This window comes from Filicampus tigris, chromosome 17 (assembly GCF_054856515.1).
Source record: "Filicampus tigris isolate MCC_2025a chromosome 17, RoL_Ftig_1.0, whole genome shotgun sequence".
In the NCBI taxonomy this organism is placed as follows: Eukaryota; Metazoa; Chordata; class Actinopteri; order Syngnathiformes; family Syngnathidae; genus Filicampus; species Filicampus tigris.
In genome coordinates, this window is record NC_141233.1 from 13,349,831 (window position 1) to 13,376,331 (window position 26,501).

General features: G+C 41.8%; 1 protein-coding gene and 1 long non-coding RNA gene across 3 annotated transcripts in view; one reads left to right on the top strand and one right to left on the bottom strand.

The window, feature by feature from the left end:
• Positions 1–3,125: 3,125 nt before the first annotated feature.
• LOC147133458 (uncharacterized) overlaps positions 3,126–26,501 on the bottom strand; it is a 31,375-nt gene continuing 7,999 nt past the window's right edge. The window contains exons 5-8 of one of the 2 annotated variants that reach the window (XR_015081910.1): positions 18,796–18,952; positions 9,783–9,900; positions 6,616–6,684; positions 3,126–3,329 (exon numbers count right to left, since the gene is read on the bottom strand). This is a non-coding gene — a long non-coding RNA (uncharacterized LOC147133458). The remainder of the gene's footprint in view (positions 3,330–6,615; positions 6,685–9,782; positions 9,901–18,795; positions 18,953–26,501) is intronic. The other variant, XR_015081909.1, reaches the window with a different exon arrangement.
• Positions 6,689–25,017, top strand: LOC147133459 (neuronal migration protein doublecortin-like). Its single transcript, XM_086013208.1, has 7 exons — positions 6,689–6,827; positions 9,485–9,910; positions 11,992–12,335; positions 18,863–18,965; positions 20,212–20,301; positions 22,522–22,619; positions 22,691–25,017. The coding sequence occupies exons 2-7, from the start codon at positions 9,547–9,549 to the stop codon at positions 22,745–22,747; spliced, it is 1,056 nt and encodes a 351-aa protein (XP_085869334.1). The 5' UTR covers positions 6,689–6,827; positions 9,485–9,546; the 3' UTR covers positions 22,748–25,017.

The following is a 26,501-nucleotide window of genomic DNA, read 5'->3' on the forward strand; positions in this document are numbered from 1 at the left end:
CCTTCTGCCATTCATACAAAATAATAATAGCATGTGTTCACCTGAACAGGCCCAGATTTCACACGGAGGAAGTACATTTGTGAGTAAATTGAGACAAGATAATTATTATTAACATCATTTTAGCATACAACATATGCTTAACTGTTTTATGTAAGAAAAAAAATGGTCTCAGGTATAAATGCTTTTATTTTGAACATTTCTTCAGGGAGTATGCCAGGATTATATTTAATTTAATATGCTAATACCGTAAACTACGTCTCTAAATTCATCGTAATACATAATACTGACCTAAATTAAAAGGATATATTTAAATAATATATCTTACACTGTCGCGACGTTACCTTTAAAAGTAACACTTGTAAGAGTATTAGCCATCCAGCAGATGGCAGTATTTATTCGGTGATGTATGTTGTAACTGCACATGGTATTATAAATCATAACAGTCTCTCTCTCTCTCTCTCTCTCTCTCTCTCTCTCTCTTTTCTCGAATATATGTACACTGCATTCCAAATGGGCCATTTGCAGAAGTGTTGATTGTGATTTCATGAATGTGTATTATTGTTATCCTCTGCAGTGCATCTGCATCTGATCATGACAGCGTCCTTTATGAGTAATTTCCCTTATTTAACTTTCTGTTCAGTTCTGATGTAGTAGAAATAAAAAAACACACATGCTGCCAATGCCTGTACAGAACTGTGTAAGATATTGCCACACCATCCATCCATTTTCTATGGATCTTATCTTCATTCGGGTCTCTAACCCTAACCCTAATCCTAACCCTAACCCTAACCCAGCCAGTCGCGGAGATTACTACGGTCTGCAACCAAAGGAAGTGACATGAAATTATAAAATCTCAGTCTTGAGTTGTATTAAATGTCCCGCTGGAGCACTATCGCGGGACATTTTTAAGATAACCGCTGAGATATGTTACGATTGTCTATGTGCATTTCTAGTTACCTTTGTAAAGGCGGAATTTTTGGTAAAGTCAATTTATCGGATGTCATTAGAGTCGCTCACACGTGTACTTGATGTTATGGCTGACGAGCGTCTGGTACAAAGTAAAAAGAGGCTCATTGTTGTGGCCTAGTTTGGTTTCATTGTACCCCACACATTTTGGAGGCTAAATTACAGGTTTTCAATGTCTTTGACATAATGACAGTTTCAGACTTCTCTGTTGCTAATACTGCTGCCAAGATGCCAGCAGGGCCTCAGAGGAGGGCTGGTGAGGGGAGGGTGTAGTAATAATCACATCCACGTAGAGCACACTGCTCATTTCCTTTAAACGGCCCTCTTCGCGGGCACGACAAGCCGATCGGCCTGTCATCCTCCTCCAAAAAGCCCCTCATTAGAAAATCCTCCAGGCAGACAAAGCTACTTGCGATGGCACATGCACTGACTCCCCACAAAGAGCAGACAGAGAAAAGTCTGGTCATGATTTATTTCTTTTTTTTTTTCTTTTTTTTTTTTTATTGGTGATCCTCAGCTTAAGTCGAACTTATCCACCAAGACAACCACCTACAGCACAATCCTCCTGTTAGCTCTTATCCAGCCACCATATTCTAAAGCCTCCCACGTGCAGGAGGAGTGACTCATGAGCATTCTGGGAATGCTGGAGAACAACGGAGAAGTCATAAAAACAAAGAAAGAGGTTGAGACGTGCGAGTGATTCAGCGGCAGTGCGGGTGACGCTGCCGTTGGTTAGCGCTTCCTAATAAACTACTCATCACATGACCTCATCCTTTGTTGCCTCCATCTTTTCCTACTTTTCCCGATTAGGTTCCCAATAATCCTCTCAAGGCCTTTCCGGCTGTGAATAAGCTTCCATGGTAACTGATGAGGCTTTATTTACTGCTGGCTTTACGGCACAGGTCTAACGTGCTCATCTCTTCATTTACTAGAAATCCACTGCAGTCCTTCATGATGTCATTTATTGTGGTTTATTTTATGTGAGCAGGAATATGAAAAAAAAAAAAAAAACTTCACCAATTATAAAACTCTGTGGAAGCAGTCTCCCTCTGGGTTTGTTGTCTAGTCTGAATTATCTATCTGAATTTCCACGCTTTTACAGTCACCAAATCAAGCATGACAACACTTGATATTCAAGTCAATACGTCTGATGCCACACAATGGGACAAAAACAACCACAGAGACGGACGGGACTCGCTCACATTCACGCCAATGGAAAATAAATAAATAAATAATCATTTCAAACTGGGGGGTCCAGGGGCCACATCCAGCCCGCCACATCACTGCATTGTGGCCCTTCACTGCAAATTAATTTTGTCTACCTCCTGTTTTTTGCTAAACAAGGCTTTTATTTTCATTTTGTTAGACAATTTTTGTTAGACAATTTTTGGGTCACGTTTATCAGAAATTACGAGTATGTTTTCCCTGCAACATCCCCTTCCTATCATAAACTGAGCAATATGCTTGTTGTAGTGTATGCTTCAATCTAAACATGCCATAATTTTGCTTGACTTCCGATTTCAAAATCAAACTTGTTTTTGAAAATGTACTCTACACTTAGACATTAATTTTGTAACATACAAACAATAACATTAAATAATCAGAATTTTAAAAACAGTGCTTTTCTAAAAAATTTTTTTTTTAAATCCGACATTTGAACAGTAGTGTTCTATTCCACGTCTTTTAAGGAAAACCTGAAATTGTCTGATTTGACACCCCTGATTGACTTCAGTGTGGGAGGAAGCAGACTATAAAACATGCAAATTTGCCCGAAATTCCGACCAGTGAGGCAGGCATGCTAACCACTAGTTACTACCCCCATTTTGATCAAATTAGTTTAATTTCTCAGCGACTCATAAATGTTAATGAGCAAAATTAAAACCCGAGCACAATGTGGCTTTGTCTATATATAAGAATTACTATTTGGAAAATGCCTTGGTGGACTCAACTGAAGGCCACCGTTTCAATAAACCGGGATGTCACTCTACGAAAACATTAACTTTGTCGCAAGCATGTTTGCCTCTTTTCGTGCGACTATTTGAAGTCGGTGCCAGCATGTAAGCGAGCCCCACGGCGTGTAGCTTTCGAGTGCCCGCCTCAAGGTCACGCTGACACCGAGTGTTGACGGATGCAACGACGCCTGTGTGTCCTTACCGCCTTTCGTGCCGACTCGGCAATATGCCCCGGGATTCAAACCGACGGCGCTGCTTTGGTTTGTTTCCTGGAGTCCGCTGCGGTGACTGCGCAGAACGCTGAGGTGGGCTTTGAGGGAGACGATGATGAAATGTGTTGGGACTGCTGAGATGGAAGCTTTCCCAGCGCATCAGCCTCACTGTCGAATCATTTCACGAGGTCACGAAAGGCTGGGAAACAAATACAAAAGGGCGGCAATTAGGATTGCGACATATTGGTTTGGTGGCACGACCAAAACAATCCAAATGCATATCTCATGTTCATTGTGGGGTGTATGTATCTCCCAAACCCACCTGCCACAGGTGAAAATCTGCGATAAAGAGAGACCATACATATTTTGGGGAAATTCTGTAGAATCCCGAAAGGGGAAGCCAACTCCATTTCAGGGGGGCGGCCATTTTTGTCACTTCTGTCGACTGAAAATGACATCACAGTTGCTCAGATAACGACCAATCACGGCTCATCTGTTTTCTGTCGCTGCGCAATGATTGGTTGTTACCTGAGCCCTGAGCAACTGTGATGTCATTTTCAGTCGACAGAAATGACAAAATAGCCGCGCCCTGAGATGGCTAAAAACGGGTGAATTTCGCTGCTTAACTCATATTTCATATTAAACATATAGCCTTGTTTCAACTAGTGGGCCTGCATAGAACATATTCTTGAAAAAAAATGTTGGGATTGACTTTCGCTTTAAAATACTTCTCTTTACACTCGCTATACACGAAGAGAGATGTAGGATAAATGTAAACACAGGAGCCTGTTTGTGTCCCTGCATGTCCAACTGGCTCTCAGTGTCCTCTCACCAGCCACCGCTTGTCTTGCCAGCTTGTGGACATCTGTTTACTTCCTCCTCCATCCGTCGCCATGGCTGCGACCTCCCTAACGCCGCCATCTCCAGCAGACCCTGCCCCCTAGCCGGCAGGCCCTTCTCCACCCCTCTCTGCAGACACCAGCTGCGGGCCACTTATGCTTCTCATTTCATTCGGCCTCTCAGGCTCCAACGGTGCTAAAGTCACCAACTCGTCGTCGTCGCGTACAATACGCAAGCAGGAGCAGGCTAGGTCCATTTTGTTTTCTGTCGACTGCGGTAGGATATTCAAATGGGATTCTGAATACTTCCGTTATGAGTATCACTTTACAACTTTTGTAGGACAGCCGGGACAAGCGTCACAATGTAACCTCATGTTCCTCATCTCTGGGGCTGATTTGAGTTTCATGATCTGTTGTTTTGTTCCAGAAGATATAAAAAGTCTACACACCCCTCTTCGAACGCCAGGTTTTTGTGGCATGAAGAAAAAAATCAGAACAAGATAAATCATTTCAACCTCCTTCAACCCAATGACATGTCTAAACCTGTGGTTGCACAAGTGTGCACACCCCTATTATAAGTGGAACGCGACTGTGTTCTGAAGTAACCATTCAAAATCACATTGAAACATGTTAAATGGGTGTGAGGACACACCTGCTACATTTTTAGAGTGCTTCTGATTAACAGCAAATTAATTTCGGATGCTCTAGTAGGCTTTTCCGGACATATGTTTTGCCTCCTAGCAGAGCCCTGAAGGTTATGTGGTAACACCGATTGCTATTTCAAACTGTCTGTAATTCCTTCTACCTTATCTAAGGCTGTATGTCCAACTAAAGAAAATACAGTGGCAAAGCATGTTGCTGCAAACATGATCCAGTTCAAGGTATTGTTCTTTTGGTGAGTAGTGTTATAGTTTATAACATATCTTTTTCAATTACTGCCAAAAAGTTATATTGTTTTTTTAATGATTTATGTTGGTTTGAACAGGGGAGTTCTATACCCAGCTATATATGCCGCCTACTGTAGCATAAATTTAAATGCATCTCAACGTTAGCTTTCTGAAAACAAGCAGCTCACATTTTTTTTCAGGTCCCACCAAGTCAGGCAGTGTGTTTCCGCTCCCACTTTAGAATTTTAATGCTAATTTCATGGTAGGAACAGGAAACGAGAGATTTGGATCCTCCATGTTTACTTCTCTACGAGGCATCCAGCTGAGTGCGGAAAATCCAAATCTGCTGCCCATGCGCCGCCCACCCCACCGCTCCATCTTGACAGCGCGTTGCCGTCGGACGGGGCAGGGTAGCACTCAGGGAGCCGATCACAGTGCATTAGAGCTTATGTGTGACATGCAAAGGAGAGGTGCCGCAGTATGGCAACAGCTGAGTTGAAAAGTGATGCTTGGACAAGACTAAGCAATGAAAATCAGCGATAATATTCAGTAATGCGGTGGTGTGGAATGGCATTATATCATAATGTTTGGCAGTGTTTACTGTTTGTGCGGGTTCAACAAAAGTTGTGTATTGTGAGTCTTAACAAAGTTAATAGGGACAGCTTGCTTTAAAGAAACATAAGACATTTGCACTGTGGCCCACTTTGGAGGCACAGAAAAGGAGTTCCTTTTCTTCACATTGTTTGGATAGTTAGGTTTTGTCCTCGGATGTTGTCGGCCTGTTGGGAGTATCGTATGCTCCCCCTGGAGTCCTCCTGCTCACCTTTGCCTCCATTTGACAAGCTTTTTTTTTTTTTTTTGTCAAAAAGATGCTCCAGCCTTGAATATAATTGTCTCAATGTGTATCGCATGCAGCAGTCAAGCATGCACATTACTGATGATGTCCATTCCTCTCTTTAAAGGCCACAGACACAACAGCTATCACATTTCCACCACAGGCAGACTGAGGGGCTAACCTTTCAGCCCCCCCGACTGTCATGGATAATTCCGGACTCCAAGTTTATGCGCCCTTGAGCAAAGCTCCTAACTCCCCCAAAGTGCTCCCAGGAGTACATTTATGTTGCTTAATGTAAAACCCACACTAATGCACCTTACAGTATGTTTTAAGCTCAAATTGATAATGTAGTTCTTTCCCACGATGCCAAGCCACCAGGGGATGGATTTGTTGTCTTTTATTAGCCCTTCTGTGAAGCATTTTGTGTTGCTTTTTGAAGTACGAGGTGCAATAAAAGTAAGGAATTGAGTGATTGATTGATGGAGGTCAACCTCCTTGAGCTTACATGTTTGTTTTTTTTTAAATCAAAATGGTTGATTTTTAAAAAATCAACAGTGCCTCTAGTGGCTCAAGATACAAGAATCAAGCAGTCGATTAAAATCAATGAATTTATTGTGTCCGACCCTCGTCCCCAATTGAACTACTAAATCAAGATACCACTGTATTAGCAAGTGAACTGCTTTTTATTTTTATTTTCATATTTGAAGTTTGTTAAAAGCATCAGCTAGCTTGCCCGCAAAATCTACCGGTAAGTATTTTTCACTTCTCAGATTGGTGGTCAGTGCAAGCCAAGTTCAACGAGCAAAACACTTCATCAACGCATTTTGCTAAACAGTACAAAATATGTTCAGGACTGTATAGTGCTTCGTGTGATGTGATTCAAAAACTAATGACCCACTTTTACTTGGCACCAATAATACTGACCGAAGTGGGCGTGTCCGTGGGGCGGCTCTAGGACCCGGCGGCTGCTCCGGTGAGGCAGGCAGGCAGCGGCTGGCAGACAAAGGGGAGCAGAGGGGAGGCGTGGAGTTTTTCCTGCAGCATTGACTCACGCGCGCGCGCGCACGCACACACACGCTCCTTTACTCACACACTCCCACTTCTGCACACGCTCGACGGTACAAGCATCCACGCAGGTGAGTCCACTCCTAGGTGGGATTACGGGTGCGTTTTTAATGCAGAAAGCAGAATCTTCATTTTAGTTTTGAGACTTTAGAAGAGAATACTTGAGTTATTTTCCAAGTTATCCATGTGAGAGTTGCTTATTGCGCATACAAAAGAAAGAAAAGCTGGCGGCAGCCGGTGCCATGTGCCAGTCCTCCTCATCAAGAAATGCGGCGTCAATTAATTGAACTTTGCTTCCACCCTTTTGTGTGCTCATCTAGGGTGGGAAAAAATAAGCTATATGATATTGTGAATGGAGGCAGTGTCACATCATTAGTTTGTAGTCACCAGCTAAAAATGCAAAACGCATGCTTTTTTTTTTTTTTTTCCTCTCCAATCTCGTGGTTCTTGGGTACATTTTTATCAATCAACCTAAAATATACTCTCAACATTGATAGTAATCTTGCGAGCCTGTGAATGAGAAGTCCATTTTTGGTTGCTAGAAATTCTACTTTTAGCACTTGGGTGGATATCCTTAGCAGCATGTAGTATGGTCGGTGATGTCACCCTAAAATGCAGGAACCAGCTTGTATGCAGACAATGGACTGTCCTTCCACTTAGTGCTGTGAAGGGGAAGGGTCATTTTTGGAGCAGCAGATGGGCTTGGAAGCTGCTCTTTGTCAGCTGAGGAGCACCGCTGGTCACACCCCTGTCACCGTGCCCCTCGTAAAATTCAGCTGAAGGCTTCTTGTACATTTGGAAGAATGGACGATATCACCGCAGTCGTCATTGCACGCTGAGCGGGGTTTTGCATCGTGCGCTGCTGCGAGATATTTAGTTTCTGTATATATCAAACGGAAATGTGCATACTCCTGCTTTTAGATATTTATAGTCACCTCCATGATCGATTGGCCTTTCAACCCAATGCTTTCATTTGCCATCATATCTCTTTGCTGTGTTCAAAATGTCATGATTCATAAACAAAAAGGGAAAAAAAAAGGTTAAATTGGACATTCAAATGTGGCAGACAAAAGTATTCGGGCATGCCACTTATTGAGCCCTTAGTTGCGCCTAAATTTAATTCATAGGACATATTGGACAATTCCATGCTCCCAAATTTGCGGTATTAATTTAGGAAAGGCCAAACCAGGTATGTAAAGCGTTGGTTGGCTGACTTTGGTGTAGAAGAATTTGCATATAACCTCATACAAGAGCGATGGACTCAAATCTTGAATCAAGTCTTTCTTGAAGCATGTTACAAATGTGAAAAAAAATAAATCTCTATTTCTTCCATGTTTAATTTCTTTTGGAACCACCCCGTTTTCTTTATTCTGTTGTGGAAACCTGTGTGTCAGTTATGCTTAAATTTATGCCAGTCAGTGTACTTAACGATGGGGGGGGTGAATGAGGTGCAGGTGAGGTGTGGGTGTAGGTATGCAACTGTGCTCAAGTTTGAAAGGGATGGATGGTCCTCCAGTCTCGGGACTGTTCGTCTCAAAGCACAGCTTGGTGATTGTTTAATGGACAATCATTTGCATATTTCCTGAAGTGGCAGGAGGCTTTCAACCTCATTAAAATTCATGCCGCTCTTTTAAATATCTCCTCGCATAGCTTTCTGGTGTCACATACAGTACACTACTTGATACTATTCTTTTTTTAAAGACTTATTTACTTTGTGTTCTTTACCTCATGACCCATGACAAATTCCCATTTAAATGGAGGCCATTTTGACACTTTAAAACTTTCTCAATTTTTGTTGAGCTGAGGCTCATTAAAAAAATCACACTTCACAGCACCAAACAAATATAAGAAGGAAAAAAAAAGTGAATACACAGGTTAATTATGTATTTCATATTGTGTCCTCTAATGAAAGATCTTCAAAAAGTTTTCCTCAGCACACATAATCTCTATTGGCATACTATGGCACAGTGGTTGGAAATGAGTGCTTTAAAAGCCAGTCCCACGTTTCCACCAAGTGCTACAATTCAATTCAGCGGAGCGGCTCACAGCTGCGTTATCCAACTACTGTAACATCAAACCAGTCATTTCAGAATTCAGCATGTTATGCGTGAATTGCTTAACATATAAAAATGTCCTTTAAAAAAAGTGTGAAGTGTTAGTTCCATTTCTGACTGTGGAGTGTCTAGCTCCACCTTTTAAGTACCATCATAATAGATGTAGCAACAAATCTCTGAATTCGCTTGACAAGGTCTTTAAAGCGTTAAGTCAACCCAAAATTGTTCTTTTCAAGAATATGTTCTAGGCAGGCCCACTAATCGAAACATGGCATTCCGATAAATATTGTCTTTGTGGAATATGAGTTAAGCAGTCAAAGCCACCCGTTTTTGTCCATCTCAGGTGGCAGCCATTTTGCTTCTTGCTGTCGACCGAAAATGACATCACAGTTGCTCAGGGCTCAAGTAACGCCCTGAGCCCTGAGCAGTTGTGATGTCATTTTCAGTCGACGGAACAAAAGGACAAAATGGCCGCCCTCTGAGATAGCTAAAACTGGGTGGATTTAGCTGCTAAACTCATATTCCTCTAACACAATATCAACCAGAATGCCATCTTTAGACTCGTGAAGGTGCATAGAACATATTGCAAGGAATTTTGGGGGGGGGGGTTGACTTCCCTTTGAACTAGCATGCGTAGCATGATTTCATTGCAATTGTGCCCTCTGTATTTGTAGACTCCGTGGCGCTGGTCCCCCTCACCGCACATCTGTCAGAAGTATCCCAACTCTTGGTCACCATGGAGCTAGACTTCGCACACTTTGACGAGCGAGACAAGGCGTCCCGGACCCCGCGTGGTGGCCGCTTGAACGGCCTCCCCAGCCCGACGCACAGCGCCCACTGCAGCTTCTACCGCACGCGCACCCTGCAAACGCTGTCCAACGAGAAGAAGGCCAAAAAGGTCCGCTTCTACCGCAACGGGGACCGCTACTTCAAGGGCATCGTGTATGCCGTGGCCACCGACAGATTCCGCACCTTCGACGCGCTGCTGGCCGACTTGACCCGCTCGCTCTCCGACCACATCAACTTGCCTCAGGGTGTTCGCTTCATCTTCACCATTGACGGCTCCAGTCGGATCTCAGCGCTGGATGAACTAGAGGAAGGTAAAAAAAAACCATTTATTTATTTTTTTTGTGACATTTCTTTGAGGGACTCTTGGAGTGAGATTTGGTGATGTTATCAGCTCAGTCTTATTGAATCAACTTTTAATCCGAAGAGGTGTTCACCTAACATGGTCTACTTTAATTTAGCTATCCTGCTGATGTATTCAAACCTTACTCGTTTTTAGAGTGATGCAGTTCAATTACATCAGCCACATTTATGCTTTTCTGTTGTCTCACAGTTCAGTGCTTTGAGTATTAAAAAGATTAGCTTCATCCTGAGTTCTCAACATCTCAGTATGGGACAAATGCGCCATTAAAGGGCAGCATTAGCATTGCATTAGCATTAGCACCATAGCCAACGGGAATCTATTGTAATGTTTAGTTTGATGGTGTCTCTAGGATACACACCAGAGGGCTCATCAGATTCTGAGTGTGCGTATAACCCAGAAAATGTTCAAATCCATTGCAGGTATTAAATGAAGGTTCAGCTTGGCAGGATGATTGCCTAAATTCCTGTTTGCTAAATGACGGCAATTAGGAGAATAAAAGATGCACATGTATATTCTTTGCTGTTTTTTAATGATGTAATTAATGATCTCGATTTTCCTTTTCCCTCATTTTTAAACAATTCGACTTGTTTGAAAGACTCAACTGTTTTCTGACATTTCCTCAAATATGTCAAGGTGCCATTTTATTGTAAATCTTTGCAGGTGCATTTTTATAGCTGGAAAAGACAATGTGAATACATTCAACAATAAGTCTGAATTTGCTTTGACTATTTATTTCACATTGCTGTGGGGATACATACATAAATACATGGTAATTGTAGTAAAAAAAAAATGGGACAGGAAGCCATGTGGGTATTTTTTTTTCATTGTTCATCTTGTGGGGTATAATTAATTGCTCAATTTCCTGAACACTGCGTAATCCTGCTTTTTGTCTTTGCTGTAATCTTTCCACATTTGGCCTAATTGTTGCCTTCTGGGTTCTTTTTTTTTTTTTTTTTTTGGTGCCAAAAATGTCCTGCGCTCTCTCCCACTCTTCGCCTTCTGTCTTTTGTTTCTCCTTCTCTCCACGCTTTCTGATAAGCTACATGAGCAGCGTTATGGCTACTTCCTGAAGAAGGGCGTTCATCTGAAGGATATATATAGCTATATCAAACCTTAATATAATGCTCAGTTTTGATTGGCTAATGTAACGAAATATATCCGTCTTTTGCGGTCCTAAAATAGCGTAACATCCGTTTCATACATGTACATTTAGTTTTGTTTGTCAAGGCCAGCGGTTTGATAAAGCCTTTGTCTCGGATCTCATTTGATTGTGCAGGTGTACCTAATGTTGTGGCCAGGGAGCATCGTAGCACAGTCATGTGATGTTCTCACAGGAGATGTGATGTTTTAAGATGCAAAGCGAAGGTGTCAAACTCAAGGGCCGGGGGCCAGAGCCGGTCCGCCACATCACTTTGTGGCCCGCCAAGGCAAATGACGTGCGTCGACTTTGTGTTTCTTGATACACTATAATATATATTGCCTTCATTTTTAATAACATTGACATATTGCGGGAGTTTTCGTTACCAAGCCCCCCTTAAAATTCATTTGAAAAGTAGTAGATTTTTTTTATTTTTTATTTTTTATTTTTTTTTTAATATATGGGCTTCTGATTTCAAAACTAGCTATCATCAATGTATATTGTGTATATGTGATCATATACTGTAAGGTTCACAGTCATAATGGCTCAACAAGGGAAACCATAACCACAAAGTGGCCCGTACCAGAAATGAGTTTGACACCCCTGTAAACTGTTTTTCCCCCTTCAACACAAGACAAAAAAAAAAAACAATCATAAGTGTCACCAGAGGATACCATCTAGCAAATATCGGGTGTCTCCACCTAATGAAATATAGTCTTCAGGCTTGAAGTACTCTCTTTAGACCAAAACAAGGTTTGTAACTCCCTTGGAACATTAAAATTAGATCTAAATCTTAATTTGCTGTGTGCGATATGCGAGGACACCGCCGGGACTCTCCGGTGTCCACAAAGCGGTGTAACACTAACCTAATAGAGAATTTGCTGTCTTCTCAGGGGAGAGCTACGTTTGCGCTTCGGAGAACATCTACAAGAAGGTCGACTACACAAAGAACGTCAACCCCAACTGGTCGGTGAATGTGAAGGCCTCGGCCAGCCAGAAAAACATTCAGTCGTTGGCGGCTCGTGCTGCCAGTGAGCCCAGAGAGCAAAGCAAAGACTTTGTTCGACCCAAGCTGGTGACGGTGATGCGCAGCGGCGTCAAACCGCGCAAGGCCGTGCGCATCCTGCTCAACAAGAAGACCGCCCACTCTTTCGAGCAGGTGCTCACCGACATCACGGAGGCCATCAAGCTGGAAAGCGGGGTGGTCAAAAGGATCTACACGCTTGACGGCAAACAGGTATGCCATTGAAGTTGACCGTAAAACTTAACATGACATCAAGAAAAGTAGTCTCGCAAAAGGCCGCTAGCGTAACGCTAATATTTGCAAAATGCCATTGACGGGCTAACAACCAGCGTGGATTACGAATATTTGAACACAAATGACGCAACACATATAGTGAAAGACGATAGAACGATACGTTCTTTCTATTCAGCAAAAATTGAGTTTTATCGCTGCAGCATGTCTTTTCATCAAATCTATTTATGTTAAATGGGGCACCATGTTACTCCCTTGTAGGCACAGGTTAGCCCTATGGTATCAAAATGATTCAATGTCATGATGCATTTCTGAGATCCCTTTTTTGGTTGGACACATTTAAAGGTACATCATATAAAATTGGAGATTTTATTGTGGTAGTGTGCAAACGTGCATTTTAACTTATCGTAATGACGGCAGTTTTCATTAATTATTATAGCTGCTTATTGGATTTTATTGTGCATTTATACCCAATTCTAAGTACAGTAGCTTTTCTGCCAAAGTAGAAAAAAAACCAAATACTTCCTTACAGTGATTTAAAATGGTACTGAATTGCAAAATCTACTGAGCAGCTGGTGCAAGCGTGGCAAATCTGCAGTTGTTTCCACATTTTTTTCAGTGACTTTTTTTTTTTTTTTTCAGTGCAACAAATTTCCCCCTCATTTTGTGAACTCTCAATTGGTCTAGTACGACTAATAACTTATGTGAAATGACTCAGAGTAGTGTAAATCACAGTAGTCTCTGGCATCAAAGTACATTTTCAGCCTCTTTAATATGAAACTAAACTATGTGTGAGCATTACTGAATACGTCACAAAATCTAATAACGCTCTCTCAGGATCCTTTCAAACCCATGATGCCTCAACTCAAATAAAACCACAATATGGGAACACGTTCTGCCATAAAGGCACATACAATGCAGGGCTTGGTCCTTTTGTAGAACTCGGTGGGTGCAAGACAGAACTTCCCAGGACTTTCAAGCTTCTCAGAAGCACCCTGGCCTAAAAACCACAACAAAGGCCACTCATGACCTGAACCGCGAGGGAGGTGAACATGGACTGAAAGACAATGGTGGTCATTGTGTTCATTGCTTAGCTGTTCTCGTGGACCTTACAGGCTCATAGCACGCAATCATACTTTGTATCTAGCCTTACATGTCCACTTTGATGGTTTGAAACCACGAATGATGTAAGATCGCAGCTCGATATAAACACTTGCTACCTTTTGATCTTAATGGGAGGGTATGAATAATGAAGTGAACCTCAAAGCTTGTCCACAGATTTTGTCTATTGTTGTGAGCCTGATTTAAAGGGAAGTCGACCCAAACATATATTTTTAAGAATATGTTCAATGCAGGCCTACTAGTCGAAACAAGGCAATATTGAAATATTGAAGTCAACACAAACAGCCGTGATTGGTCGTTGTGAGCAGTTGTGATGTCATTTTCAGTCGACAGAAGATAAAATGGCCGCCCCCAGAGATGGCTAAAAACGAGTGCATTTTGCTGCTTAACTTATATTCCACAAACGCAAAATAAATCAGTGGGCCTGCTGGGAACATATTCTTGAAAAAAATATGTTTGGGTTGACTATCGCTTTAAGCAGCAAAATCCGCTGGTTTTTAGCCATCTCAAGGGGTGGCCATTTTGTCACTTCTGTCGACTGAAGATGACATCACAGTTGCTCAGGGCTCAGTTAACAACCAATCACGGCTGACCTGTTTTCTATAGCTGAGCTATGATTGGTCGTTATCCGAGCCCTGAGGGTCTGTGACGTCATCTTTAGTCGACAGAAGTGACAAAATGGCTGCCCCCAGAGATGGCATAAAATGGGTGGATATTGTTGCTTAACTCATATTTCATATGAATTATATTACCTTGTTTCAACTAGTGGACCTTAATATATATATATTTGGATTGACTTCCGCTTTAAGGTTGATTGCAATCCTCTCCTTTGTCACAATTTTTCCCATTGGGAATAGCCACTTTGTAGTCCCTCCATTTTCTTGTGTGTAGTAAGACCTTGCTGGAGGGGAGATGCTGTCTTATGGAAGAAGGAGGAATTTGATTTGAATGCATTCTCCCCGGGGTGCCGTCAGCTAGGCCCAAGGTGTTGCCGAGCTGGAGTGCCAAGTGTTTGGATGCGGCAGTCATCCTAAAATACGAACTATTGCTGCAGTGCACGTCATTCATGCATTAAGGATTTGTTTTCCCGTCAGATGTCAAGTATCCTAATCAGAGAGGAGTGGATTGTCATAACTACAAGGATGAAATGTTTTATCCATTTACTTGACGTTTGTAATGAAATGTGTTGAAGGCTCATTTCAAAGTACAGAAATGGTCGACTTTCTAGCAACGATGCGTTCGAGGTGATCTGGTAGAAACGTTACTGATGCAGTGCCTGCCCCTCCCTGACTTTGCGCCGCTCTTCCTCCTACCATTGCATAGCGATAGCTGCTAGGTCTGGTTGCTAGGCAACCACATCCCAGGCACAAAGAGAGCCCAGCTGGTGTGGACCGGTCTGCCGGATACTACATCCTGCAGTCTAGTGGCTGTGAAAGTTGACAATCAATGCAGGTTATGATATTTTCATTCCGTTCAGAGATTGATTGCTGGTGCTGTAGTTTAATGGAGGATTTTTTTTTGGGGGGGGGGGGTGTTCCTGTTGGACTCGAGCGTTTTTTTATTTTTTTTAGGAATAGTATTGATTTTACTTTTCTTCGCAACGCAGTACAGACATTAGATCCGCTTCCGTCCTCAGTTTGAGTAAAAATTGCTCTCATTTTCCCCTCATTCACTGCTGCTTTTCACTTGAGTCCAAAAGGGTGGGGCCGACACATTCAGCAGTAATTTTCCATCCTTTGAGCCAATTGCGATCATTTTATTTATTTTTTGCTGACGGGGGGTTAATTGTTCCCATTGCCTTTTAAATTGTGTCTTACTCGTCTAACAAATTTAGCATTAAATCAGCCTTTATCTAATCGCCTGCAGACCTTTTTGTATTAAATCTGCAGTGTCTGGTTTGCGTCTCGTTTGTATTAAATGAATCGAGGGAAGGCTTTCATTTAATAAATGCCACATGCTGTTTGGCAAATCTGTTTAGTTAAGGTGCACAGTGCATTTTGTCTCTGCAGCACTTTGTCCCCGAGTGTGACCCTGCTTTAAATGCAACCTTTTATATTTATTTTTATAATTCTCATTGGAGCAGCAATGGCGTGAGGATGCTTCTCACAACAAAACATAACACAATAGAAGAAAGGGGGGGGGAAGATTCCCAATTGCTTTAAAAGCTAATTACGGGGAATGATTTGCAGCATGGGAGACGGCCGCAGACGTGTTTGTGGCGTCTTAACGACTAAATACATCTGCTAAGAGGGGAGAATAGTCTGCTTTTGCAGTCTGCTCGCTCTTGGCCTCACTGCAGAAGCTGTTGTCATGGCGATAAGCTCTGCCGGGATGGATTCCGTTTTTGGACAAAGGCTGGGATATGCTGAGTGGGCCTTTTGTAATTTACATTGAGTCGTACCTGTCTACTTTGCTCATTTTATTCAGTCACGTGAAAATCTCTCAACCCCTGAGAGACACGCGCACACACACACATGCGCTTAGGTTCATCTAGGGGCGTGGTCTCCGTGTACGCTGCTGCCATCTTAAACAGCATCAACTAGTGAACATAACCCAGGGGGAAGAGGAAGAATCGTCTTTTAATGACGCTCTAGCTAACATCAGTCAGACAAATGCGATGCTGGCTTCCTCCAGGATAGGAATGGGAGGGGGGGGGGGGTTGGGGGGCTGAACAGATCAGACACCAGCTGGCCCCCATGACTGTGCAGATATATCTCTGCCGGAGTCGCTCATCTGTGCTTCAGATGAGCATTGATGGGAACGTGCTGATGCTGCGAGTTGGTGCGCCAAGGTTATACGTAGGTCACAGTTTGTGGTGAATCCTGCAAATGCGAGTCGCTCAGGACGCACTGCACAGTAGATTCCGCGGTCATTATTTCGCGGAGTGGAATCTCAGCATGACTTTCACTGAACTAGCTCTCAAAGGGTGTTGGCGTTCTACGGTGGGAACCTAGTTTCTTCATAACTTAAAATCAACTAAATCTGATTTCTTTTCTTCCTGGTGACAAATGGACTAATGGCCATTTGTATTTCGTCAAGGTAGAAGCTGTCTGAAGTGTGCGGCATATAAACTATGGAGTAAAATTTGGACTATCTTAGTGTAGAACCACAGTAGGAAAACCTTTCTTCCTAACTTTCAAATGGTCGGTAAAACCCCAATTTCTCTTTTCTCTTGGTCCCACAACTTGACCGTCGGTCAGTTGGAATAATTCAGTTGTTCGAGTTTTCTGGGGGTCATGTGTTCTTGACAGCTGGTCAAGCAGAGATTAGGGGATGGGCTGGGTGGCATGGAGAGTGGATGGTGTTTGGGGGAGGGCGTTTAAGGGGGTCTGAAAGGAGCCAGTTAGGACCCCCTAATTTCCAATGTGCACGCACATTCTTATAAATTGCACTCAAATAAGGACAATACTTAAAATTGGTTTCAAACACCTGAGCTCTGCTGGCAGTGTTGTTGTAGTGTCACATATGAGTTTTTTTCCCTCCCATGCTTTCCATGTCATTTGGAGAGCAAGCGAGATTGTTTTTCTATCAGCTGCAAGACCAATGCGCACTAGATGTACAGTATTATTCATAGACATTTTTTTAAATGCTACAACTTGTAAAAAGCAGCTGTGTAGATAATGTGAAACTTTTATGATCCCTGTTGGCAATGGGATTAGTCTGAGTGCTTGGCTCAGAGGGATCCGCTGTTGTTGTTGTTATGCAGGTTATTTTGGGGTTTGTAGACACTCTTTACTGACTTTCCCCTGGAGCTACATTTTGACACACCTTCAGGAAAAGAAAATGGAAGAAAATATTGAGTTGACATATATTCACATTTGTTTATAGGATTGTACGGTGAGTCAAATGGATCTTGGAAAAATCCATGAATGAGCATAATCCCCCGCAGGGCCTGCACAGAGGGCATCACTGCCTTTATTCTGCACACATATTCCTGCTGAGAGTTTAAGGTAGCAATCTTTAGGATAACCACGTTATCCCTTTTAATCAGCTCTGTTCTTAAAGCTATTAAAACATTCGTGCCTCGCCCCTGCAGACCCATTTTGGCCCATTTCTCTTCCTCTGAGAAAGAAATGAGTGCCTCCCAAAAGCTTCCGTCTCCTCTTGCTACACAGCAGCAATGAAAGTAACGTGCATAATCCCTTTGCCAATGTTCATGGTAAAAACACCATACACATTCTGAAAAATTGTCCTGGCTAGCTAATTAGCATTTAATCCCTAGAGTCAAAGCACCATCTCTGCGCATCAATGTGGATCATCCTGCCTTTAATCTAGTTGGCGGGGGGGGGGGGGGCAGGCACTATGCACACTATGGGCCATTGAGAGGGAGGGTACAGCTGTTGGATGCCACGCCAGAAAGTCACCAGCACACACTTGTAACTTGTCGGCCAGGACAGCTGCTGGGCCGGGTGGGGCCTTCCCAAATTATCCGCAGCTCATAGCTGAGATGTGTATCAGCAAATGCGCCATGATGCATCGCCGCCATCCCCAAATGTGACACTGCAGTGGCATCCATCATGTCAAGTCTTCAGGACATTGTCACTTAGATTGAGTCTTGCATTTCTGTGACTTATAGTTCATATGTTACTCACTGTTTTTTTTTTTTTATCTAAATGGTGGGTTGGGTTCCTATGGGTCTTTTTTTTTTTTTCTCGTTTATTTCTGTACCAAACTACCAAATGGATAATCTGGCAAGCAGAAATATGGAGTAAAGAGATTTCGGCGTGAATGTCTTTAACAAGCATTTCTAATGTGATAATGAGGCCTTTTTAGGCTGGAAAGAAAAGCAGAAGGTGTGGCTGCAGACATCTGTCCGCGAAGAGCACATTTTGTCAACAGCTGCTGCGGACTCAAAAGTCCCCCCCAGCGATGAAAGTCGAGTCATTAAACATTACAGCAAAGGTGTAACTTCATATAGCAGTGTCTGAGAGCCTTTTGCGTAGGTGGGCCTTTTGCCTTTGGCACTCGCTGTGGCTGGAAGCATGTTAACATGACGAGTAAAGCACAAAAGCGACACGCTGGCTGAGATTAGAATTCCGAAGGCTGCTTGAAAGAAATGAAGTGAAAATGAATGGGGGGGGGATACCAAAAACTACTACTTGTGAACTTGCAACAATGATCCTGATTTTAACCATGGAAAAAGTCAAATTAAAATAAATAATCCTGTCTCAACATGGCATCGTTTGCGAATAGCCAGATAAATACACTCATTTGTGTAAAAATTCAATCCAAAAAGGGTTTTTGTTTTAAAGCAACACTGGGCAAGAATTCGACCTTAATACAAAATATTCACAACTCTTTTAATGAAACATTGACTTACAAGTAGTTGAATGGGACTTTTGTCATGCCCTGTAGTCCTGCTTACATTTTCTCTTTTAACCTCATAGGTTACTTGTCTTCAAGATTTCTTTGGGGACGATGATGTCTTTGTTGCATGTGGACCTGAGAAATTCCGCTACGCCCAGGATGACTTCTCTCTGGATGAGAATGGTAATTTGCACATGAGGCAAACGATCCAAATGACCTCTGTATGCATATGCAATACACAAACTGTATGACAAAAACAAAATCTCTCATAAAACTAAAAGCTATATTATTTTTGTTTATTATTGTGGTTGCAGTAGTGCGCGGCAATATCCCGAGAGCTGTTATTTTTGTCCCTCAAGTGTGGCTAAATACAGTAGTCTTAATATTGCATGTGGTGCTCAATGATTGTTGAGGGACGCAGTCAGAGGGAGGCCAATGAGGAGACAGAAAGGCAGTCTGTTATCAGCAGGCAGCAGCGGGAATGAAGAAAAGGTAGAAAAAGCACCATTAATCTGCCCGGTGACAGGTTTAGACCAGCTGATGTGCCGCGACTGATACTGCAGAGAAATGTTCAAGCAATCCTCTTAGTGAGTCTCCGTACGCCCATCAGGTCTTTGTTCTTTCTTTTAGCCGTTTTTAAGCCACTTCCTCCCAATATTAACAGAATTCCGCCTCCCAAGGATAATAACGCTCCGTTTTCTCTTTGTCTACCACCTCGCAATATGACGCAGTGCACTTCTGAGTTGTCAACAGTCGCACATGCGTCTATTGGGTGGATTTTGTTTGAAGGTTAGGATGAAGACGGGCATGCAGGGTGCACTGACAATATATTAGTACCAAGAGAAGAAAGTGTCTATTTTAACATCATTGCTCGCCACAATATTAAGACACAATTTTGTCATGCTTCTATTTGCATAAGAATTGTGTTTTAAAAGCAATCATTGAGCGCTAGTTCATCTTCATGGTATTTGGGCCCCCGCCAAGAGGTTACCCGGCAACCGTAAATGAGGTCTGTGGCCTTGGGCAATATCCAACTCGCCACATTTTCCACTTAATAAAAATACACAAGAACTTGTGTTTGAATGTTTTTTTTTTTTTTTTTTTGTTTGTTTTTTTTGGTGCACATTACATGCCGCCAAGGTCATTTTGTGCTTTTAGTTCAGGCAGCTAATATAAGGATGGAATGCAAGACTACCAAACACATTAAAACGAAGGAAATATTTGGTTTTGTTAGCGCAAAGCATTTAAGACAAATTCTTCCTGGCAACATATTTGTCAGCAGACATAAATGGTAACAATTTGTAGCTTAACCCTCAAGCAAACTTGTACATGATTCATTCAAATAAAAAAGCATTTGGGCAGCAAGTATAACTGTTGTAAAACGCTGTTAAAATAAAGTGCTGATTTGTTTTTTGTTTTTCAATTGCAGAGTGTAGAGTGATGAAGAATCAGAAAGCTCATCGTAGTTTGATCAAGAGTCCTGTATCTGTCAAACGCTGCAAGTCCCCTGCTGAATCAAGTAAGCTCTTTTCTTCAACTTGGCTAATTGGAACGCGGGAGAAAATTCAAAAGATCAGATAAATTGTGCTGGTCTATCAGAAACTGTGCTGGTCAACAACTATACCCTTCTACATAGCTTGTTTCTTATTTTATTGTTTAGTTATCAGTACCATTAGTAACGTAGTGTCTGAACCACATTGAGATCCATTAGCAATTGCTGGCTTCATCTTCTTATAGAAAATCAAAGGCAGCTGATTCGAAGCGGGAGTCAACCCAAACATATTTTTTTCAAGAAAATGTTCCCAGCAGGCCCAATAGTTGAAACACGGCATTCTGATTTTTGCGTTTGTGGAATATAAGTTAAGCAGCAAAATGCACTCTTTTTTTTAAGCCATCTATGGGGGCAGCCATTTTGTCTTCTGTCGACTGAAAATGACATCACAACTGCTCATAACGACCAATCAAGACTCAGATTCAGAAAACGGGTGAGATGTGATTGGTCGTTGTGAGCAGTTGTGATGTCGTTTTCAGTCGACAGAAGACAAAATGGCCGCCCCCAGAGATGGCTCAAAACGAGGGCATTTTGCTGCTTCACTTATTTTCCACAAACACAGAATGCCGTGTTTCAACTAGTGGGCCTGCTGGGAACATATTCTTGAAAAAAAAAAATGTTTGGGTTGACTTCCGCTTTAAAGTAAAATAAATAAATAAATAAATAAATGAAGCCATTCCATCTAAGAATAAGTTAGTTGGTATGTTGACTCATTACAAGGAGAATGGTCCAAATGTCTACGTCATTATTTTACTATTCAATTAAAATATCTCTGAGTCTTTGAGCCATTGAGAGGAAAAGGATGAGATAACTGTGCTAAATTACATTCTGTCATCAAAAGATAAACAGCCTCCCACTCTTTGTTGGTGTGGTATTTAAAATTTCACGGAGGCAATACAACAATGCTGCATCTCTCTGTCGGGAGGGGATTTCGGAATTTCGTTTCTAAATTCTCCTCCTGGCGTTACTGGCGTCACGTCACTGGCCTCACTTCAAGCGTCTTGACCAAGCTACACTGCGGGTGACATGTAAAACCTCCTGCTGGGCGGAAGAGGAGACGACACAATAGCGGTGGGGGTGGAGGTACAATCCTTCGGTCTTATTCAGCTGACGTGATTGCCTTATTGATTTGTATTGATTGGGGATGCCATGCAGCTGGTTGCAGACATTAGCGCTACTTTGATTGCATTTGTACGCCAGATGGACGTTTGCCTGCGGTAAATGAAATAAATGTTTCCGTTAGGTCCTGGTTTTGTTTTTCCGTGGAATATTATTAAATGCTTGTAAGAAATCCAATCCTCGATGTGGTCTGTAATGCTTGGGGGAGTTTATGTACTAATGTGATAATGGTGTCGCGGCTTTTGGGTGGGCTTCTTCGTAATGATACACTTAGTCTGACCGAGTAGTTTAAATGAAGCCTGCATTCATCTTAACAATGATTCTCTGTCAAAGTTGTGTTTAAAACACTCACTGGCCACCTGGCTGGCAGGCTGCGCGAGTCTTTTTATCTCTTGTAGTCGTAGACAAAAAGCTCCTTTTAAACCACTTGGATGTGGATGGAATCCAACAATGCGACACAATGAGAACCAAACAAATGACTCTTTTTCAACTTTGGGAGGAATGGAAATCACAGGGTAAGGTTGTGGTCTTGGAGGAAAACAGTCTATGGTGCTATGTCAAATTAAACAATCCTTTTGATGCTTGCTTGCGCAATGGCTGTTTTTGCTCTTAAATGAAACAAAATGTGAGCGGTGGAGCGGCCTTTTGGTAAAAACAATGTAGTCAAAAGCACATTGAGGACAAAACCAAGATGGGCATCTTATTCCAAATCATCCTAAATTGTCATATGTAATGTAACAGTCAAGCGGAAGAAAAGGGGCAGGTTAATTTCCCCGCAGATTCCGCAAGCACTACTTGAATATCCTCAAGTCATTGAGTTGTCACAGGATGATGGCAAAGTACTAAAAAGTACTAGGCTCAACTCACTTCTACGTAGTTCGTAGACATCAGATGCTACAATAGGACGCTATGGTAATATTTTTTATTAAACAGTGCTTTGGCCTGAGCACAAAAACAGCATATGAGTTTTTCAGCAAATAACGGAGAATTAAAAAAAATTGTGAATTAGAAATCAAAGTCCGAACCTTCTAATGAATGCAATCTGCCTTTTTTACCGCGTCCTCTCAGCCAACGGGACAGGCTCCAGCAGTCAGATTTCCACTCCCGTCTCAAAGCACTCCCCCACCTCCACCCCTACCAGTCCTGCGCTCAGCAACAAGCAGAAGGTACCAACGCACATTTTTTTTTTTTTAATCCTTAAACACATCATTTCATCATGTTTTGTGTTTGTTTACAGGACCTCTACCTGCCCTTATCTCTGGATGACGATGATTCTATCGGGGAGTCCATGTAGACTCTGAACCCCCCCCCAACTTTTTTTTTTTTTAAACCAGTGTGGCTTTCCAGCTCCTCTAGAGCGCCACCTTATGGTCTGGGAGATCTACTGATGTGTCAACTAGAATGCGCTTTGCTGCTTGAACACAAAAAAAAACACTTTTTTTTTTGTTTTTGGTTTTAATCAGTTTTTACCACCAAAATATTTGTCTCACCATGGCACAAATGTATTTATACTGTTCACTGGCTAGCAGACTTCACTGTTTCGACTTTTCACTTTGGTTCTTGGACACATTTAATCACAAAATTCCGAGCAGCAAAACGGGTGATTTTTGGGGTCAAATCTGAATTTTGTACGACTTTTTATCCGTGACGCAGCCCCTCCCCATGTATCCCTCCGATTTTTAGGGCACAAAAGCTAGTCTTTTTTTTTTTTTTTCTCGAGGAAGGTCCAGTGATCTGACCCTTCTGTAAATACTGTGCATAGTTCTCCTAACCTCCCCTGGTTTTCCGGTCACCATTGCTGTGCTTCCATTATGTCGTCTTAACATTTGCTCAACTTCTTCAGTGTGTAGTCAAAGTGAAAGAAGAACTCTTGAGGGAGAAATGTGTGGAAAGATCTCCTGCAAAGGAAGCTATCCTGGTCAAGATTTGCAATAACCACAAAGACATTGAGGAAAAACATTCCACACATTCCTCAGGTGATTCTTCTTTTAAATTGGCTCCATACATCCCGTAGCAGGCTATACCTGGTTACATCATATACCTTCTATGTTGTACATACTGCGCATTGCATGATACTGGTGAATTATTTTAAAGCTATAGGTGCAAAAAAAAAAAAAAAAGGAAGGACCTAATGATGCATAAGATTGACCAAAGTTCAACATGTTAAATTAGGCCAGTCAATATACAGTAGTGTTTAGGGAGCATTTTAATAAGTCACAGATAAATTACGTAAAGGTCGCAAAGCCAAAGTGTTGCAGGATTTATTAAAAAAAAAAAAAAAAAGGAAAAAAAAAAAGAGGAACACCTGGTGATTTAAGCATGTTCCTCCGCAGGCTTGCCATATTACATGTTGCTTTTAATATGTTATAAAGTTTATTAATTTATATGAAAGGTACGTCTTGGATTTTTCTCTACATTTGAACTTGTGAGCTATGAGCACTAGTACTTTTTTAAGGCTCCTTTTGCAGCTCTTTTTTTAATATAATAAAAAGTATGGGTTTTTTTTTTTCTTAAGAGTTTTCTCAGGGTTTGCAGGCAATCAAGCCCGAGACTCTTTTGATTCAATTGGATGACACTGAAGCACAACCAACTGCAGGCACTTTGAATGTCTGCATGGCATCGTCACAATGCAGGACCACAATTTACCCCGTGAACTAAAATCAACAAACTGCTGCTTGTGTAGCATCCTATTTTTTGTTTTTCCAATTCAAAATCTATGCATTTGGATTTTAGGAATAGTGATGAAATACCCATGCCTTTTGAGTACGATGAAGATTGCGTGTCCCGTCAACAAGCTTACACATAATGAAAAGCAGTTTCAATCGTTTATTCGATATTTTTCTAGTGTGCAGAAAAGCCATACAATAGTGACAAAAACGTCATTGAGTTCTACTAGTGCACATAGTCATTCCACTAGTGTGCTGAATTTTCTTACTAGAGCTGACCAGTTCATAAACAATTCAGCCCACGAGTAGGACATTCAATAAATGCGCCTATGCTGTCATTGCAATCATTTTCCAACAGAGGGCGCTGCCATACAAGGTTTTGCTCACCATTTTGTATGATTTTTTTTTTTTTTTCCCCCTCCTCTCACTGCCACAGCTCAATTTCCACACACTTGGATGTGTTCCTCCCCTTATCCTACCGCTTTATTTCTACGGCATATGAAACAATACAATACGTCTGTCTTGTGTAAACTGGCCTCTGCGGCGTAAGATGGCCAGCGTGGTTTAATCGTCACCTACAACGGTGCCTTGTTTTTGATCAAAACAAGAAATGAGAAACCTTGCTTGCTCTTTTTTAACTAGTTTTTCAAACGAGGCCTCGCAACAATACTTGTTTTGTAGACTTAGACACTTTATCATGGTGTAAATACCCTCCCTCATGTACTCTTTTTATATTCCACTTATGCCTTTTCACATTAAATAAATAACCTTTTTCTTTCTTTGGAATTTACAATGTTTTTTTGGGTGGTATTTTGCAATGTTAAACAGTGGCTTGTTTCAGTGCTTCATTCAATGTAATAACTGGTATCATTTTGCAATTAAAACACTTGTACAAATACTTCACCTCTGTCATCATTATTCACTTTAAAAGGAAGAGTTATAAGTATTATTAAAAGGAATCTGATATCTTTTGATTGTACAGTGGTGTTTTGTGGCCCTTGCTGCGACTTTGGGGGGGTTAACGCGGTGGAGGAAATGCTTAAAGCTAAACATTAGAGTTCATCTAAACATAGATTTTTAAATTGTCACATTGCCCAAAATCAATTAAAGGAAGCAGAAGATGGAAAACGCTCTTATCGGGCAACTGTCCTCTATTTAAAACAATGTATTGCCTACTAGTGAATTTGTAACACGAGATTTAAAAAGTCATGTTTGTCAGCTCGTGGTACTCGTGGGCTTTTAAAGCTAAATGGCATTTTATTGCACGTTCACAAACACTTGACCTGGGTAAAGACAAAAGTGACCCCAGTCTGTTGCGGCAATAAATGAAGACAAATTGCTTCATGTTTCACAAATATTGGCTGAACTGTCTGTGACATTGCGGGGCACATATTTGACCCAGCCTGTTTCAATCACATTTAAACACAAGACTCATTCACTGGGTGTGTGATTTGCTCTTGGATGTGTTTTTTTTTTTTTATTTGTAATTCTTTTGGGAAAGACGATAAAGAAATACCGGAAGCATAATTATGATTTTTATCAGTGTGGGATAAAACCAGTTTTAACCTGTCAGTTGTCGACTTTACTCAAACTCACTGCATTCTGGAACAAACCTAAGCATTCACTATATATATTTTTATTTGTAACTAGGAGGCAGCACATTAGAGTAGCGGTTAGCACATCTGCCCTCGTAGTTTTGGCGTTTGCGGTTCAAATCTCTGCTTTGGCCTTCCTGTGTGGAGTTTGCCTGCCTGGCTTGCCCCCACATTCCACAAACAACATGTTGGATATCGCTGACTCCAAAAATGGATTGATCGATGTTAATGTGTGTGAACTGATTTTTGTCAATATGTCCGCTGGCAGCCCGTCCCAGGGTGTACCCCACCTCTCACCCTGGGACTGGAAGAACTGCGGATGGAGGGATTTGGGGGAATGCGGAAAATCTGCAATGTACAAGGTGAACTCTATAACATAGATCTGAATTTGGGCACTTCATTGGGAAAACTGAAGAATTTGGGCAATGTGATGGCTCCCAAAGACATCCTGAGTAATCTGACTGTTTTAAAGTTGCAATGGTTTCAATCGGACAAGAAAAGTGGACGGCTCGAGTAAATGTGAAAAATATTGTAGCTCTGAAGTGCGTGCGAGTCATCATTCTCGCGTGAACGTGACTTAAGTTTGAAACCTCACCTCGATCTCTTTCTCAGCTCAATGGAGATCCGTGAGCTTTACTTTTAATTTCGATACTTCTTCATGAGCCAGTCGTATTTCTTTTGGCTGTCACGGAACATTCTTCTTCTCTGGCCTCTTTTTCCTTTCACGGTGGAAGATTATCTGAAAGCCTTCTTTTCCCCTTCTGTCTCAAACAGTCAAAGAGCTCCT